General features: G+C 37.3%; 4 protein-coding genes across 4 annotated transcripts; 3 read left to right on the plus strand and 1 right to left on the minus strand.

Moving 5' to 3' along the window:
• Positions 1–2,131: 2,131 nt before the first annotated feature.
• Positions 2,132–3,048, plus strand: LOC127814090 (E3 ubiquitin-protein ligase RHA2B-like). Its single transcript, XM_052355352.1, has one exon. It carries the CDS (start codon positions 2,369–2,371, stop codon positions 2,954–2,956), a length of 588 nt encoding a protein of 195 aa, XP_052211312.1. The 5' UTR covers positions 2,132–2,368; the 3' UTR covers positions 2,957–3,048.
• A 2,841-nt stretch (positions 3,049–5,889) lies between these two features.
• LOC127787498 (brassinosteroid-responsive RING protein 1-like) lies at positions 5,890–6,536 on the plus strand. Its single transcript, XM_052315562.1, has one exon. The coding sequence runs from the start codon at positions 5,941–5,943 to the stop codon at positions 6,433–6,435; it is 495 nt and encodes a 164-aa protein (XP_052171522.1). The 5' UTR covers positions 5,890–5,940; the 3' UTR covers positions 6,436–6,536.
• Positions 6,537–7,741: 1,205 nt separating this feature from the next.
• Positions 7,742–8,982, plus strand: LOC127797289 (uncharacterized). Its single transcript, XM_052330063.1, has one exon. The coding sequence runs from the start codon at positions 7,926–7,928 to the stop codon at positions 8,757–8,759; it is 834 nt and encodes a 277-aa protein (XP_052186023.1). The 5' UTR covers positions 7,742–7,925; the 3' UTR covers positions 8,760–8,982.
• A 7,037-nt stretch (positions 8,983–16,019) lies between these two features.
• Positions 16,020–17,038, minus strand: LOC127796600 (NDR1/HIN1-like protein 26). Its single transcript, XM_052328809.1, has one exon. The coding sequence runs from the start codon at positions 16,872–16,874 to the stop codon at positions 16,236–16,238; it is 639 nt and encodes a 212-aa protein (XP_052184769.1). The 5' UTR covers positions 16,875–17,038; the 3' UTR covers positions 16,020–16,235.
• Positions 17,039–17,275: the final 237 nt, after the last annotated feature.

Raw genomic sequence — 17,275 nt, forward strand, 5'->3', positions numbered from 1 at the left:
TTAAAAAAAAAAAATTATTAATTATATTTATAATTACAATTATTAAAGTAACTATAACTTTAATTGAAGAAATCAAAATTAATAATTTATAGTAATATTTAAAAAATATAAAATTATATCTATGTAAGCATGTATGTATGGAGGGATGGGGATTGGGGGTGTTGTCTATTCAGGGGGAGGGGTTGACGCGTCTGCGTTGGGCTAAAAGATGCCCAACGCAAGCAAGGGATCAAGACTCTGACTCCAATCCAAGACTATGGATTGATTCTCATCCAATCCAAGTCAATATCAACTTACTTCTCACTACAAGGCAGATGAAAATGAATAGAAAAATTATTTAAAAAAAAAACCAGAGCTATGCTTAGGGCTTCAAAAAAAACGAGGGCCCTAAAATTGTTAATTATTTAAAATTTATTTATATATATATAATTATTAATTTTATTTTATAATAATTTTTATTTGAATTCATATTTTATTTATTTTTTATTTTATTTGGACAAAGAGGCCCTCAACTCCTCAAATTCACAAATTAGGGTTTTTGATTGCAAACATGGAATTTGGATGAAAAGAAAATATTTTTTAGGCAATTCAATTGGCTAAAATTATATTTTAGGAAAAATATCAATTGAAGGTATTTAATTGATTTAATTTTTTTACTTAAAAATTGTTAATATTTTTTAAATTTTTGTGTTTGATTGCGAATTGCGATTATTTTTCATAAAAATAATCACATATACACTGATCAATAATATACCAATTAATAATTAATTATAAAAATAAATTAAATATACATACACAAAATATTCAAAAAAAAAATAAATCAAACACAAATATACATCCCCCAATTCATCCATCATTCCTCGTTAGTATTGCTGCTGATGAATTAGAGAGTTGGGGAGTTTCCTCTCTCTCTCTCTTTATATATATATATATATATATATACATTTCTGCATGTAATCTGTGTGGATGCGACAGAGGGGAGGTCTCTTAGCGTGGAAGTGGACGATTATTGGGAAGCTTCGGCGAACCACGGCCACAACCCCAGGAACAAAGGAGGTGCTGGATTTAGCGATGGGGACCGGAGAAATCGCGATATTCCCTAATTCTTATTTGGTGCGATATATAACATGTATCAATTTCAATTGCAGCTCCGTGTTACGATATTGTGCAACTTGGGTAATCTGCTTTTCACCTCATTTCGCCCCCAGCCGATGCAACACTTCTTCCACTCCTATAAGAAGGTCGCCGCCCCACCTCCGTCTCCTATCGTCGGCTAGCCCCTCAAAGTCGACATCACCCAAGCAATCCATCTCCCAGCAATTGTTGCAGACTCACTGGCAAGGAAAAGACCAAGTTCTAGTCCATCATCTGTTCAAGACACACTTTAATGCTTGTCTAGAAAACAATTTCTCTGTCTCCATGGGAATTCATTTTCCAGCAAAAGTGAGAAAAGAGGGTCACATGACCCTAAGTGAAAAAATATTTTTCATGAAAAATTTGACCAATCAAATATTCAAAAAACTGAAGGGTAGAAAGTAGCCATTTTTCATAAAAAAAAATAGTCAATCAAACAGGCTCTTATTTCTTTATATTAGCTAATAAATAATGAAAGGTCATTTAAACAAGAAAGCCCCTAACTTTTTAAGTTTAGGGATCATTTTTCAATGTCAAATAATGAATAATGAGGTGTAAATTAATAACAAAAAGAAAAAGTTAAGAAGTGATATTATTTTAAGAGGATAATTTATTAAAACGATTCTTTGACTAGCGAAAATTTTGTTTAGAAAATCGGCACTAATCTAGACATTAAAGAAAAAAATAAAAATAAATTAATAATTTTTTAATTTGCAAGATGTGACCGTGAGTTCTTCATATTTTTTGTTTATTCGACTCTTACTTTCAGATATTTTTTTCTTGTCTATATTGTCAATTGAAAAAGATTTATTTTCTAAATTGAAATACAAAAATTTAATTAATAATTTTATATCTCAAAAAACAAGTAAAATAATTTTTAATATTTATTTATATTATTAAAGTGACAGCTAGACAACGTCCTGTCTTAGTGGCTTAACCAATTAAACCTTCTAAGAAGAAATCGCTGTCCAATTTGGCAGCTTCTAAACCTCTCAGAAAGTCCAAACAAAGACTGCCCGTGAATATAAACCACCAGCTCTTGTAATTGAAAAGAAAGGTAGCTATGATCCCTTTGCTTGCTACTTAGTGATTGCCAGCTGATTAATGCAGCTTCTAGAAATCATTGCTCCCTTCTACTTAGAATCCTAGCCCGATTCTTCTTCTTTCTATTCTTATACTAACGCCCACCATGTGAGAAGATTTCGGAGATCAGGCGCTTTATTAGAGCACAAGAATGTTGTCAAGATCATTTCGATGCCTGATAACCACCTCAGAGAGCCTTGTTTTATGCATCATCAAGGCCATCTTCTCCTGGATCCCACCGTTCGAAGGAGACAAGGAGAAGTCTTCGACAGACTTCATGCCGTCTCCGGCGCTGGTTCAAGTTCCGGCCCCCTTCACAATCGCATCCATCAAAGAGCAATTGCTGGTTCTGGAACATGGCTGCTTTCTCGGGAGATGCAAAGAAGAAGATGAAGAAGCCGACGTCTATTTGGAATGCAGCGTCTGTTTGGAAGGCATGAACAATGAAGGAGACGATGTCAGAGCGGTCGGCAACTGTGGCCACAAGTTTCACAGAGTGTGTATGGAAGGGTGGGTTGACCATGGCCAAACCACTTGCCCTCTATGCAGGTCCAGTCTATTGCCTGATGCTCACCAGGATGGGAAGCTCGTCGTCCATGGCGGATCAGGAGATCAGTGGAGGAGGGAGAGGATGATTTACTTGTTCGGTGAGGATTCCCTTTTCCAGCGATCATCGATAAGTCCAACCAGCTCTAACTCTTTAAGTCTTTTATATTTGCATTGGAAACACTTTGTGTAACCTCTCAGCGAGGGTGTTCGTGTACTTGAGAATGGAAAATTTTGTATTGTATTCTGTATAATATTCTTCTTAATCAAAATTTCAAACTCATTCATAAAATCAGCTCAGTTTAAGAATATTTGGGACGCAAGAGTTATTTTGGTGACTATTTAATAATATAAATTAATATTAAAAATTATTTTACTTGCTTTTTTATATACAAATTCACTAATTAAATTTTTGTATTTAAGTTTAGAAAATAATTTTTTTCAATCGACAATATAAATAAGAGGAAAATATATAAAAACGTAAGAGTTAAATAAATAAAAATTATGGAAACTCCACAATCAACTCTTACAAATTAAAAAATCACCGATTTACTTTTATTTTTTTTAAAAATTCAAATCAATACAGATTCATCAGACAAAATTTATATTGTCCAACGAATCATTTTATCAAATTATCTTACTTTTTTTTTTCGTTGCATTACTGATTTATACTTCCCTATTTATTACCTAATATTAAAAAATTATTCATGAATTTGGAGAGTTGGGGACCTTATCATCTAAATGATCATTTACTATTTATTACTTAACATTAAAAAATAATATATAGAGTTTGGAGAGTTGTCCGTCCTTGTCTAAATGAAATTATAAAATAAATAAAGTATAAATTTAAATTTTTTTTATTATAAAATAGAATTAATAATAAAGCATCCAAAAAAAATAATTAATGATTTTAAGACCCTTTTAATTACCCATACACCTAACCAATTCAACTCGATTAAAAGTCACCAAAATTAAGTCTAATCATCCCCGTGAGCCTGCACCAATCAATCATCCTCAATTTGATATATTAGGTAATTGACTTGACATTAGAAAATGATACGTAAATTTAGAGAGTTCAGCATTTCTCATCTAAATAAAATAATAAAATAAATAGAATATAAATTTAAACAAAAATTATTATAAAATAAAATTAATGATAAAGAATTTAAAAAAAAAATAATTAATGATTTTAAGACCTTTTTAACTATCCCGAACCAATTCAACTCGTTTAAAAGTCACCCAAAATTAAGTCTAATCATTCCCCTTTAATTATAACTCGCTTCAATCAATCATTCTTAATTTGATATATTATGCAATTGACTTAATATTAGAAAATAATATGTAGATTTGGAGAGTTGGATGTCCCTCATTTAAATAAAATAATAAAATAAATAGAACATAAATTCAAATAAAAATTATTATAAAATAGAATTAATGATAAAGTATCTAAAAAAAAAATAATAATTAATGATTTTAAGACCCTTTTAAGTACCCCAAACCAATTCAACTTGTTTAAAAGTCACCCAAAATTAATCTAATCATCTCCCTTAATTATAACCCGCTCCAATTAATCATCCTCAATTTGTTATATTACGCAATTGACTTAGATACAATTATTTATTAGACTTTTCTTTTGAGTCACCGTGTAAGTTTGTGAAGTCAACTTGAGAGAAGACATAAATTAATTTGGCAGAGGGCTACCTGCAATGAGAGTGAGCTTGTGACTCAACTGGGGACACTAATAGTTATTGTTGAACTATAGATGTATCTAATCCACCCCCTTTTTTAGGTGAAAATTTATTTAGTTATTGGTCCACTCTCCAGACTCTCAGGTCATCCCTTGGACTTGATGCAAGGAGGAAGCAGGTTGCAAATGTGACTTGACCTAGAATTTAGCCATCTCAAACTTCCATTAATTACTTGGAAATATATCATTTCTCCATCAACTCTCCTTTGAATTCAACTCATTCATCAACATTTGAGTTGATACTAATTACTTAACATATTAGACTATTTGAGTTGTGATGGTGGTTGGAATTAATTATATGATTGAATTTATCTGAAGTTAAGCACGTTTGGTTATCATTCTCAAGTCCAAGTTTGTCCCAAAACCTCTTTTACCTGTGAAGATGGGGTGGGGCTTGACCACCATAATAGTATTACTCTAGACAATAAATCTTAATACTTAAGGTGAATAAAAGTAACGGCATATAATCATTGATATTATTATTTTTTTGAAATTCATATATTTATATAAAGCATACATAAAGTTGGTAAGAGATCATGATCGTACTACATAGACGACCAACTCTCAACTCATGAACTCGTCTTGACAAGTGGTGATGGAGATTTGATTCAGTTATTTAGGTTGGTTTTTTATTTGAGTACTCTTAAGTTAGATCTTGATTTAATTGTCTTTGCCCGTGTTTAAATGTCTTGAAACATGTGTAACTTCTAAATAATTTAAAAAAAAAGATATTTAAGTAATTTAAAACCAAAATTAGGATATTTCTTCATCTAAATTGGTAGAATTAACATTTTATTATAAAGATGAGCTTTTATGTCTTTATGCCTTATTTAATTAATGACTTTAAAGTCATGTTTAAAAATTTAGAAAATATCAGAATACCCTACATGAATAATATATGTAAAACAACTAATTAAGTGGAAAAATCATGCACCCTAATGTCACACCCAAAAAGGGTGGCACCATTTATTGTCACATTCAATTTCTTCCTCTCAACCACTTCACATTTTCATTAGTAAATTTTATCAGCATATCTTAAATCATGAATTTGTAACAACATTATTAATTAATTTTACTTCGAAACATATTGTATACCAAACTCAAACCATTGTCCATACATCATCCAAGCTAGTAATTGACTAAGTTCTGCTCCAAATATGGTAAAGCCCACGATTTATTTCAAAAGTATGAAAAATCACAGAAAACAAAGGACCGGGAAGATTTCACTTATCAGTGTACTTGGAAGTAAGTGACATGGTCTTCTAGAACTTCAGATATCACCTAGACAAGGCCTCTCAACTACCTAGCTAACACATTAATGATCGATAAACTCCAGACTGGCGTATTCTATTTATGGCTCAGATTAATCCAGTGAAACATTCTCACTTCCTCTGCTTCTTGAGCTTCCATTGCCTGTAAATACTGGTAAAATGCTGAGACCAGTAAGAGGAATACAAGGCCTCCTAGCCACTGTAAAGCTCATGTTTGATGGGTTCAATCTTTGGAGAGATGGCGGCAACCAGCCCTATCAAGTTCTAGCTTTGGACCGGCCTTCTCCGTCGCTGGTTCCAGTGCCTTTCCTGGCCTCCATTGTGGCTGCTGACCTGATCGAAAAGAGGCTCCCGAACATGGAGTTTGGCAGATTTACGGAGAAGCAGCGGGTGGAGGGGCGGGAGGAAGAAGCTACTTGTGCTATATGCTTGAGTGGCTTAGAGGCTGGGCATGAAATCAGAGAGCTGCCCAGGTGTTGCCATGCGTTTCACAGTGAGTGCCTGGATCCGTGGCTGAAAAGGGGTCAGATTACATGCCCATTGTGCAGGTCGAAGCTGTGGGCACATGAGCAGGGACAAGAGGGAGAAGATGAATGGAGGGAGGAGAGGATTGCTTATCTCTTTGGTGAGGATTATGCTATGGTTGTTTGGTGATGCTCAACATTTTTGTTTAATTGTTTCTTTCGATCATGTGGTTGAGCCTTTGGTCATTGTTTCCTGTACGTTGCTGTTAACTTGGAAACTTGATTCAGCAACATGAAATCATGGGCTTGGTTCAACATCCAAGTTGTGTTGAAGCCCAAAATGTTTCGGTTTGTTCAAAGAACGACCAAATTAAAGCAGTTTCTTCCCCCAAATTGGATGATCAAGGGCATGTTCCATATCCAAGTTGTATTAAAATATTAGGACAAATTACTATTTTTTTCTAAGATTAGATAAAATTCGTGATCCTTCATGTATTTCAAAAATATATCTTTATTATACCCTTTAGGTTTTAATTCTGTCAATATCCGTTAGTACATTATTGACGTGGCAAATGAATCCCAAAATAATTTTTTAATAATCTCACAAATATTTTTATTTTTAATAAAAAAAGAAACATTGTAAATAATTAAACAAAAAAATTATATTAACTAGATTTAAACTTTACGCCACTTATTTAAATTTAACTTATTTCATTTAAAATTTTGTCTAACCAAATAAAAAAATAAACTATAATCATAAAAAAAATTTATACTTTTTTTATTCTTTTTACACATGAGTCACTCCTCTAATATATTTTGAAAACATAAATTTAAAAAATATATATATATATATAGATAAAGTTTACACATAAATATTTAATCTTAAGAAAGAAAATAGAAAAAATGAAATAAGTATATTTTTAATGAGAAAAAGAAGGATAAAAAAGGAAATTGATGAAAAATAGTGAAATATGACATTAATTAAAAAAGACTTAGATAAGTTCGTACATATTTTCGTTATTATAGTATATAATTAATTTATTTTAATAAAAAAGTATAAAGTATTATACTAAATAATGATGTAATAAATTTAAACATTTTATAAATACATAATTATTATATAATTCATACAAATCTTATATTTTTTATTAATAAGAATAGACAATATGATTTTTTCTTAATTTCTCTTAAAGAATATTGACAAAATTAAAATGTAGAGAGAAACTAGTAATTTACTCACACAAAAAAATAGTAATTTATTCATTATATATTTTATTAATAAGGATAGGTAGTGTGATTTTTTCTTAATTTTCATTAAAAGATATCGACGGAATTAAAATGTAAAAGGGTATTTTAAAAATATAAGAATGTGATATTTAATGAATATTTTTATTGTATTTTATTTAAAAATTAAAGATATTGAATAATAATAGGAAGTAATAAGAGGTCCTAAAACTCTTTATCCTATCCAATTAGAAGAAATAGAGTGTTATCTGATGGATGACTTGTATTTCCATTCAGCCTCTCATCCCTTCCCAGAAAAAAAAAAAAAGAAGAAGCAATCTTTCTTCTTTTCGGCCCTGTTTTGGTTGAGTATGATAGACTCTTTCACAGGCCCAGACCGCCATTGTTGTTGAAAGCAGAGCTCAAAGGCAACTGACTGAAACAGAGGGTAATAATATGTCTCAACACCCACCTCCAATTCCAAGCAATCTCCACAAGAAGCCCACAACAGCTTTACCTGATTTTATCCTCACTGCTCTTTCTCTCTTCCTTCTCGCTTCTTCCTCCAAACCCTCCGCCCATCTCATCCCTTTCCCACTGAATCCCCGCCGATTTCTCAGAATTTCCACCATGTCCCGCAGAAGCCCTAACCCTAACCTCCTCTTCGCTACGCCTCAGTCGCTCGCCGACTGGCTGAAGCCGCGATTGCCGTCCGATTCTTTCGCTGCCTGGGGCATCAAACCGGGAACCAAGAACGTTCACAACCTCTGGCTTGAGCTGTCCGAGGGCGAGACCTCGCTCGCGGACTCCAAGCCCCCGGTCCGGAACGTCGAGGTCGTCATCGTCCGCGTCATCGGCAGCGGCGACAAAGTCCTCATCGAGTCGCATCAGGAGTTGTCCGACGGCGCCGTCCGGAGCCGGTGCCGGCCGCTCTCCGAGAAGATGAGGCCCGGCGAGACCGTCGAAGCCGCCGTTGTCCGCGCGGTGAGGGAGGAGCTTGGTTCCATAATTGGGGCTTCCCTTAACAATTCCGCCTACGATGGCATTGTCAAGATCGTCCCCAATTCGTATAGAAAGAAGGTGGAAGAGAGGGTTTCGGTTTCCTACCCGGGCTTGCCGGCTTGTTACGTGCTACATTCGGTTGATGCCAGGGTGGACGGCTTGCCGGACGGCGAGTTCTCGACGGAGGAGGAGGCGGAGTATGAGAATTCGGATCAAAACAAAGTTGCAGACTCGGCAGTTTCTTGCATAAAGCATTACTGGAAGTGGGTGGACGCTGATTCGCTTTAATTTTGATCCCTCCTCCCCACTTGAGTTAAATTTTGATGAATTCTCATACTGCCATAGTTACTTATTAGTACAGAAGTATCTCTGTTGACCTTTTTGTTTAGGCCATGTATCTCTGGGCATCAAACCTATAACTTACTGTATGCATTTGTATATCCTGACCAACATGTGAAGTAAGAACCCTTTGATTTTGATGTCATGAGAATAAAGGTATTCTTTACTTCAATTGTTCATTGGTTTTCCTTTTGATTCTGGCTGTTCTGGTTGTTCTAGCTTCTTGTGAAAACAGAGTCTGCGCTCTTGTTTCCTTTTCTTGCTATGATTGAGGATTCGAACATGAACAAAATTTCAACTAAGTATTAGGTTTCTTTTTGCAAAATCTTGGGTTAATTGGGTATCAGGATAAATCACTGTGCAGATGGATCTCTGACATTATGACGGCAGATGATCATCAATGTCTTGATGACTCTAACTGGGTGTCTTGCTAAACCATTGCGCAGATGGATCTCTTTGACATTGATGGCCATTGGCAAGTTGCTAAATCATTAAAATACAGCAGTTAACCCAGGATTTTGCTGAATGATAAGTGGTTGCTTGCAAACTCACTGCTAAACAACCTGCTGCGTTTCACAATTGCTGAAAGGTCAAGGAATGCCTTTCTGGTGTTCTCTAATTATGTTCTTAAGCAGCTTATGGTTTGATGCTTGCTATCAAAAATCTATTGTCCCTGCTCATGGTTTTGCAGGTACTTTTCTAGATAAGCAAAGGTATTTATGTGGGTTTTTCTTTTCCATGAATATAAGGTGTTAATCTGAAATACAAGGGGAACCTGTGTGTAGGACTCAAGGCCTTGCCCCACCCATTAGATTAGGCTTGGTTAAACCACATTCGCATCCACACTAACCTTCTCCTTTTGCACCCAAGTCTCATCCGTGGGATTGATAATACCTCTTGTTAGGCTTCATTGGCTGCATTAACCCCTTTACTCTTAAACCCAAGATAACCTCACAATGAACGACCAACCAGACCCTTAAGAGCAAAGAGAGGTTGCTCACAGAAAACTCGAACACGAGACTTTTTCTTGGCTACCAACCTGGGGGGGAGCTATTATGTGAGTTTAGACTTGTGGGGGGTTGCCACCCAGGGCTTCTTCTCCACAGTTGGAGCTCCCAAAATTTACAGTGACTCGCTTGAGAGACATCTGTCTAGTTTATGAGCTCTCAAGGAAGGGTGTTTTCGGGCCATGAAAAACCTAAGTCTCGAAAAGTTAAAGATCTTTTCTCTAGCAAACTGTAGAATGTTCAGCAATCAGCTGCCATTAGAATATTAGTAGATTACCTTGTAAAGCCTTTTTGTTTTGGGTAGGTGTCGAACGTCTATATTGCTCTCAAAAGTGAATGCATGCGAGAGAGATTGAGAGAGATCTTTCATTTGCTACCATTAAAAAGAGAAAAAGCTTGCTTTCAAAAAACCCTTCGCTGCAATTATTAGGAGGTGGTCGCTGCTTGCTCATTTCTGCGATTGGGACTGCCATTATTAGGGGACCCAAACCGGCCGAACCAAACAATTCTGATTTTTAGCAGCTTTGGAGATGATTCATAGTGCTTTATTAGTTTGCGCATTTCATGAAGGTTTCTAGAGGTCGTCTTCCGGTTTATCAAACCGCACTAGTTATCACATACAATTGATTCCCCCCCCACCCCACCCCCCACTAGAAGATTAAGCTTATACATAAATTTTTTTTTGTCAAAATAGAACTCTGACTAAACTTGTTCTTGAAATAAAACTCTCATCTCGTCGTCTCGTAGACAATATTTGACAATTTTAACTCAAATAATGCAAGCCAAAGGAAGAGGAAACAGCTAATGCTGCCGCACAGTAGGCTTCCGCCCAAAAGTTAAGGGGGAAACCTTGCGGTTTTGTTTTGTAATGGTTTTGTGACTTTGATGGGTTGGCGTGAATAGAGAGTTTTACTTGGGAAAAAGTTTGGTTGGAGTTTTATTTTTGTAAATATGCTTGATTTTGTAAAAAACTTCATAAAGAATCTTCTCTCTATGCATTCGAGATGCTGCCTTATGCATGTTCTCCGCATGCGTAAAAAGTAGCAAGAGATCTTCATGATTCGGTTGTTGACCCATTAAAGGAAAAGAAGAGACGAGAGATTCATGGAAAGATGATGCAACATTATAGGAATTCAGTGTGAAATCGGGATTCAGGATTCTGGAATCAGGAATGAAGTGGTGAAAGGCCATGAAACTGATCTTAATTTACATTGCAGTGATGCACCTTGTCGTATCATTTGGTTGAACACAGATACTGGACAAGCCTATACATGTATCTCATCTGGAAGATGCCCCATATATGTTGTTTTGGCTCTGGCTGTGTTCTGCTGTTGCTCCTGCTTTATTATTACATTGATATGGGTGGTGTTATATTGTTGATAATATACTTACAGTCTTATTTTGCGGGCGAGATCAGATCAGATTGGTTCTGGTGAAGCCATCTTCTTGTCACACTCCATTCGTGACACTACCGAAGACAGGCTGACAGCCGAGAGAGGCATGAAGATGGGCACAAGAGGGGTGCCAGGCCAAAGGCTGAAATCCATCCCCAAATCAAGGTAAATATTTGGGATATTTTGTGTAGAGAATTCTAGAGGGAGATGGGAGGAGGTCGTTGGATCAAGTTGATCTCCACCGTCCATTCTAGGGAGGTGGAAGTATAAATAGAGGTGAGGCCTTCATTTGCAATCCATCCCCAAATCCTCCAACAATCCAAGAAAGTGAAAAGCTAGAGAGCTAGAGTGAGAGTCCACGTGTGCAAGGGCAAGTGAGGGCCTATAGTCACAGGTGTTCTACGAGGGTCGTTGTAATTGTAGAGAGTTTTAATACAAGAGGTTTAGTATCCGTGGAAGACGAATGGAGCTAAGGCTATACGGAGCTTGTGAATCTTCAAGTTCGTGACAGTTGGTATCAAAGTCGTGTTTAGCACGATGTTGGCATTGGCGTGCTGGCTAACAAGGAAAACGAGTCTGGCACAATGAAGGTTTAGCAAGGATGTGATGCTACCTCTGCTAAGGATGGCACCAAACGTGAACGCAACACAAGTCGGGTACGTATGAAGGCCCTTGAGGAGATGTTCATCAATTTAGGGGAACGTATTAAGGCCATGGAACATTCACTCTCAGTGTTGGAGGCACATAGGATGGATCAACTTGGCCATCAAGGAAGAATAGTATGTCATGGGTTAAGCCAATTTGTGCTATTCAAGTTTTAATTAAGTTTTGATGATTAACAAAAATAATATTTTGAATAAATATACTAATTATAGTACCAAATTATTTTCGATTAATTTATAAAATATTTTTTCATAATATATGTAGTACTAAAACTATTATTTTACATTAAAATTATTTTAAGTAATTTTAAAATGAAGAATTTTTTTTTTTGTAAAAATATTTTTTTAAAATGGTACTATGAACAATGTTGTTATAGTCTCGATCATTGCTAAAGTACTTTTTACCATTATGAACAGTGCTATCGTCACTATAGTATTTTTTTACCATTGTGAACAGTGCCCAAAAATGCCTATAAATATATATCCCAGGCTTGTTTTGAAGATTATTCATTGTATATTCAAAGCACTTAGAAGTTCTCAAACGCTCTCAAGCAAACATCCAAGCAATCCGAGGCTTTAAAAGTATTATTGTACATTTACCGAAGAGTCACAAGACAAAAGGAGAAAAAATTCTTTAAGTCTTTTATGAGAAATCCGAACTTCTCCATTTGAGATTACAAATTTATTTACTTTATTTATATTTCATTTCTCTTGTATAATTTGTGCTTAATTACTTATTTATTTGTGTCCAAGTGTGGACGATTATTTGTAAACATTTAAATTATCTTTGTGGATTATATAGGTTTCCTAGAACCGTTAAAATTTAGGTGAGTTTAGTTTCTAAAGTAAACTAGGATGGAAAATTTTTGTGTAGTGGTTGCCTAGAAACCTATTGTAATCTAGGTGTATATCTAGTTTTTAAGGTGAATTAGTGTGGAAACCTTGGGAGAGTGGACTAGTTGTGTGTGGAGACACTGAATCACTTAAAATTTCATACTGTCTCATTTTATTTATTCTTGTTATATTTTGTGGCTTATATCTATTATCAATTTCAAACATTATTTATTGTATTTATCAAATATATATTTTTTAAATAAAAAAATATTTATTAAAATTAAGAAAAATTTTAATCAGTCAATTCACCTCTATGTTAAATAGCCATATCCTAAGGAACCAACATCGTGAGAGGCAACCTTACAACGTTAGAGTCAAAAGTCATGGACGCCATCATGGCCAACCAAAACCAAGTCAACCAGCTTTGCAACGAGATGCGCAAAAGGATGGTCGCAAGCAAGAGGACAATGTCTAGCTCGGGTGCTAGCACATCATTCATTACTCCAAGGGTAGAGTACCCCAAGTCGAAGGAGTTTGTCGATCGACAAGTGGGATGCCAAAGAGGTTGAGAATTTCCTATGGCAAATGGAGATGTACTTTGAAGGCTTCAACATCATCGATGAGGCCACAAATGTATGGACTACCTTAGTGACATTGTGACATTATGGTGGCACCGTAAGCACAATGATATATATAGAAAGTGGAAAGTGCAAGATCGAGATGTGGGTTGATTTCAAGAGGGAGTTGAAGCACCAATTCTATCCTGAAAATGTGGTGTACGATATATAAAAGAAGATGCAGGAACTCAAGCAAAGATCCACGATTTAGGACTACGTGCAGGAGTTCACAACACTAATGCTTTGAATCCTGAGCATAGCGAAAGAAGACTTGCTCTTCTACTTTATCGACGGGCTCCAACATTGGGAAAGAATGGAGTTGCTACGATGAGGAGTTTGCAACGTTGATGAGGCAATAGCAGTAATGAATCTTTGGTGGACTATTGCATGGAGGATGCCTCAAAATGCAAGGAGCCACGGGACAACCATGACAAAGGTGGGGGAGAAGAGAGAACTCCATCCCACCCAAAAGGCGATCACTTTCCTCTTAGAGGCAGTCACTTCTCTTCTATAAGCGACAAAGACACGAGGTCTCAAGGCTGGAAAGAGTATGAAGAGAAGAAGGGGATGTTTGGACCAAGGGAAAGATGCTTCAATTATGGTGGGCCTCATAAAATAAAGGAATGCCCTAAGATCAGTGCATTGTCAGCTATTGTGGAGGAGCCAAAGCAAATGGGGGCAGTCCAACTCTTGAACAAACTAGAGGTTGGAACCAGAGAGCCCAACTAGTGGGATGGTCGAAGATAAGGGCCTCATGTGCGTGGAAGGCCGGATCAATGGATAAGACATCCGGGCCTTGGTGGATATAGGAGATTCCCACAACTTCATATCCGAGAAAGAGGCCAAGCAGCTAGTCCTTCGTTATTAGGGGTATCACGAGGCGTGAGGCTACACCTTGGCACATGGGGGACTCATGTGGACTTCTCAATAACGCTGATGGATGGCTACGAGATGGTATTGGGATTGGACTTTATGAAGAAGTCCAACGTGATGCTAGTGCCGAGCATGAAGGCGTTGTGCATTCTTGGAGGGAATGCACCTTATATGATTCCCAATAGATGAGGGGTCGTACGAGACAAGAGTCTCAGGAATGCAGATTGTCGAGGGGACGAGCAGATGCAATGTGTATTATTTGGGGATGATTCGGCTCGTTGAAGAACGCAGGTCGGACATGGCACATTAGATGCCATGGCAACTAGGGTGTCGCCACAATAGGTAGGGGAGATTGTCATGCTTTGTTTGTGACACTATCGAAGACAGGCACTGTTAGCTGAGAGAGGCACAAAGATGGGCACTAGAGGGGTGCCAAGCCAAAGGCCAAAGACGCAAGGGGGATGCATGACTGAGGATGCGAGGCGACGAAATCGAGACGACACACCATTGAACACGCAAGTGGGCCAAAGTCGAAGGAACGCCCAAGAGGTTTATGGAAGGTTCTGAAAGCCTACGAGACATGGTCGAGTTGGCGAGGTCCAAAAAGTTGCATGGACGGGCATTGAAGGAACTCTCTACAAGGCTCAAGAGAGTTGCAAAAGAATGGGTCATTCTAGAGAATTCCAAGGGAAGATTCTAGGGGCTTGTTCTAGAGAGCTCCATTGTAAATATCTAAGATATTTTGTGTGTAGAGAATTCTAGAGGGAGATGGGAGGCCATTGGATCAAGTTGATCTCCACCATCCATTCTAAGGAGGTGGAAGTATAAATAGGGGTGAGGCCTTCATTTGCAATCCATCCCCCCAAATCCTCAACAATCCAAGAGTGTGGAGAGTTAGGGTGAAAGTGAGGCATTTGTGCAAGGGCAAGTGAGGGCTTATAGTCACAAGTGTTCTATAAGAGTTATTGTAGAGGGTCGTTGTAATTGTGGAGACTTTTAATACAGGAGGTTGTATATTTCTCTCTACATTTGTTTGTCGATTTCCCTTTCATTCAGCTTAGAAGCACTTGAGGGGTGCTTGTATGAGTGTCAGGCTCACTTAGCTAGTATCTGTGGAGGACGAATCAAGCTAAGACCACACCAAGCTTTTGAATCTCCAAGTCTATGACATTCTGGTAGCTTTAGGATTATCTTTTAGTATGGACATATTAATTAGATATGAATTAACTTGGCTTTAATTTTGAAACCCATGGAAAGTTCTGCAGCTTTGAAAATATAATATGCTACCAGTTGACATTTAAGAGCTAATTTAGGCTAAGAGTTAGAGGAGCTTACTTAATAAGGTCGTTTCAGAAAGCTTAATTTAATGGACCCATATAGTTGTCTGTGATGAGCTTGATTGAGTCCCTACAATGACTAAAAGGTAGGTGAAAAGAGAAGCGCTGTCGTGGAAAATTGATCAAGATTCCTTTGGCACAGGAAAGCAATTAGCTCTCCTCGGCCTGTAAGGCACCTCTCTTTTCCTACTGCAATCTATCATGAGCCCTACCCAATCTGTGTTTTCTCTTTCTTGCTTGCCATGAAGGTAAATCAAAGCTTATTAAAGGTTATGCCTTTTGGACAATGGTGTTTGTGTTTTTAGCTTCTTTGTTTTTATTATCTTATAAATTATAAATACTAAAAATTAAGCAGAAAACATTTTTCATGATCAGAGTTAAAAAAGGATCGTCTTTGTATACAAACTTTCCTTTATTTTCCGAAATCTTTGAAGTTACATCAAAACGAATTAACTGATCAGGGTGGTGGAGAAAGGAGGAGAAGATGCCACGAACAATCCAAACAAGCTTCTCATTAATTACTATCTATCTATGTATATATAATTTCTATTTCAGCTCTATCATTCATCACTTATTTGCAATCAAATAACACAGGCAAAACCATCATCACAGACAGGAAAACATCGAAGCAACAAGAAAGAATATATATATATATGTATATATATATATATGATTATTCTCCCATTCCTGTTAATCTGACTTCAGATCGTAGCGGAACACCGAGACCCTTGCTTAGATATCAGCGGACCCGAAGGAATGGTTGCTCCAAAATCCAAGATAGAAACACAGTTAACGTTGAACCGATACCTCCCAGAAACCCAGGTACCCACCTTCCATCTCAGCCTTCCATCGGCCTTTACACTCAGCACCAGCTTCCCGGTAGTGGTCTGGTCGCGGCCAACCTCGTAACCAAAGGAAGACGTCACCGGCAGGCCGGTTCCGGCCAGCGATGCCGTGAGCAGGTTGGTCTCTTCATGGCCTTGGTAGAAGGGAGGAAGCCGAGTGTGGGAAGTGATCTGCTGGCCCTTGTAAGAGGCGTAAACCTGGAGCTCGTCGAAGTAGACCCCGACTTTCTTGTTTGGGTTGGTGCAGAGGAGGGTGAGTTGGATAGAGGAGTTAAGGAGGTGAGAGCCGGCAGAGAGGTTGAGCTGGGTGATGCCGACTTCTTGGAGGGAGAAGCGGGGCTTGGATGGGTGGAGGATGAGCCAAACGAGTAAGATGAGTGATAGGAATGAGAGGAAGAAGGTGGAGAATGCAAAGACCAGTTTCTTCGAGAGCTTCTCGATGTTTACTCCTTTCTGGGCGCAGTGCTTGGGCGATTTTGTGTCGTCCTGAGACATTTGCAAACTACTGCAATTAATGGCGAGAGAGAGAGAGAGAGAGAGAGAGAGAGAGAGAGAGGGTAAGGAGAAGGGAGGGAGAAGGGGTGTTGATAAAAAGGAGAAGGGGAGAGCGTGGCGATAGAAGGGACTGCTTTTGACGGGTTGGAATTGGCTGTGAGATGGAGCAGAGGTGGCGTAGGGGAGATATCTACTGAGTTTAACTTCCCGTGTGTAAGCTAGCTGGCTAGGTTATCATGAATATTCCCTAATATTCTTGGCACGATATGGAATGGTTGCCCACAAAAACATATGCATCTTCTTAATCATAATTATTCATATTATTTGATTTTTACAAGTTATTATTTGTGTAACAAGATAATATAATATAGAGTTGTAATCGAGTCTAGTTATATTTTGAC

Source organism: Diospyros lotus, chromosome 1 (assembly GCF_014633365.1).
Source record: "Diospyros lotus cultivar Yz01 chromosome 1, ASM1463336v1, whole genome shotgun sequence".
Lineage (NCBI taxonomy): Eukaryota > Viridiplantae > Streptophyta > Magnoliopsida > Ericales > Ebenaceae > Diospyros > Diospyros lotus.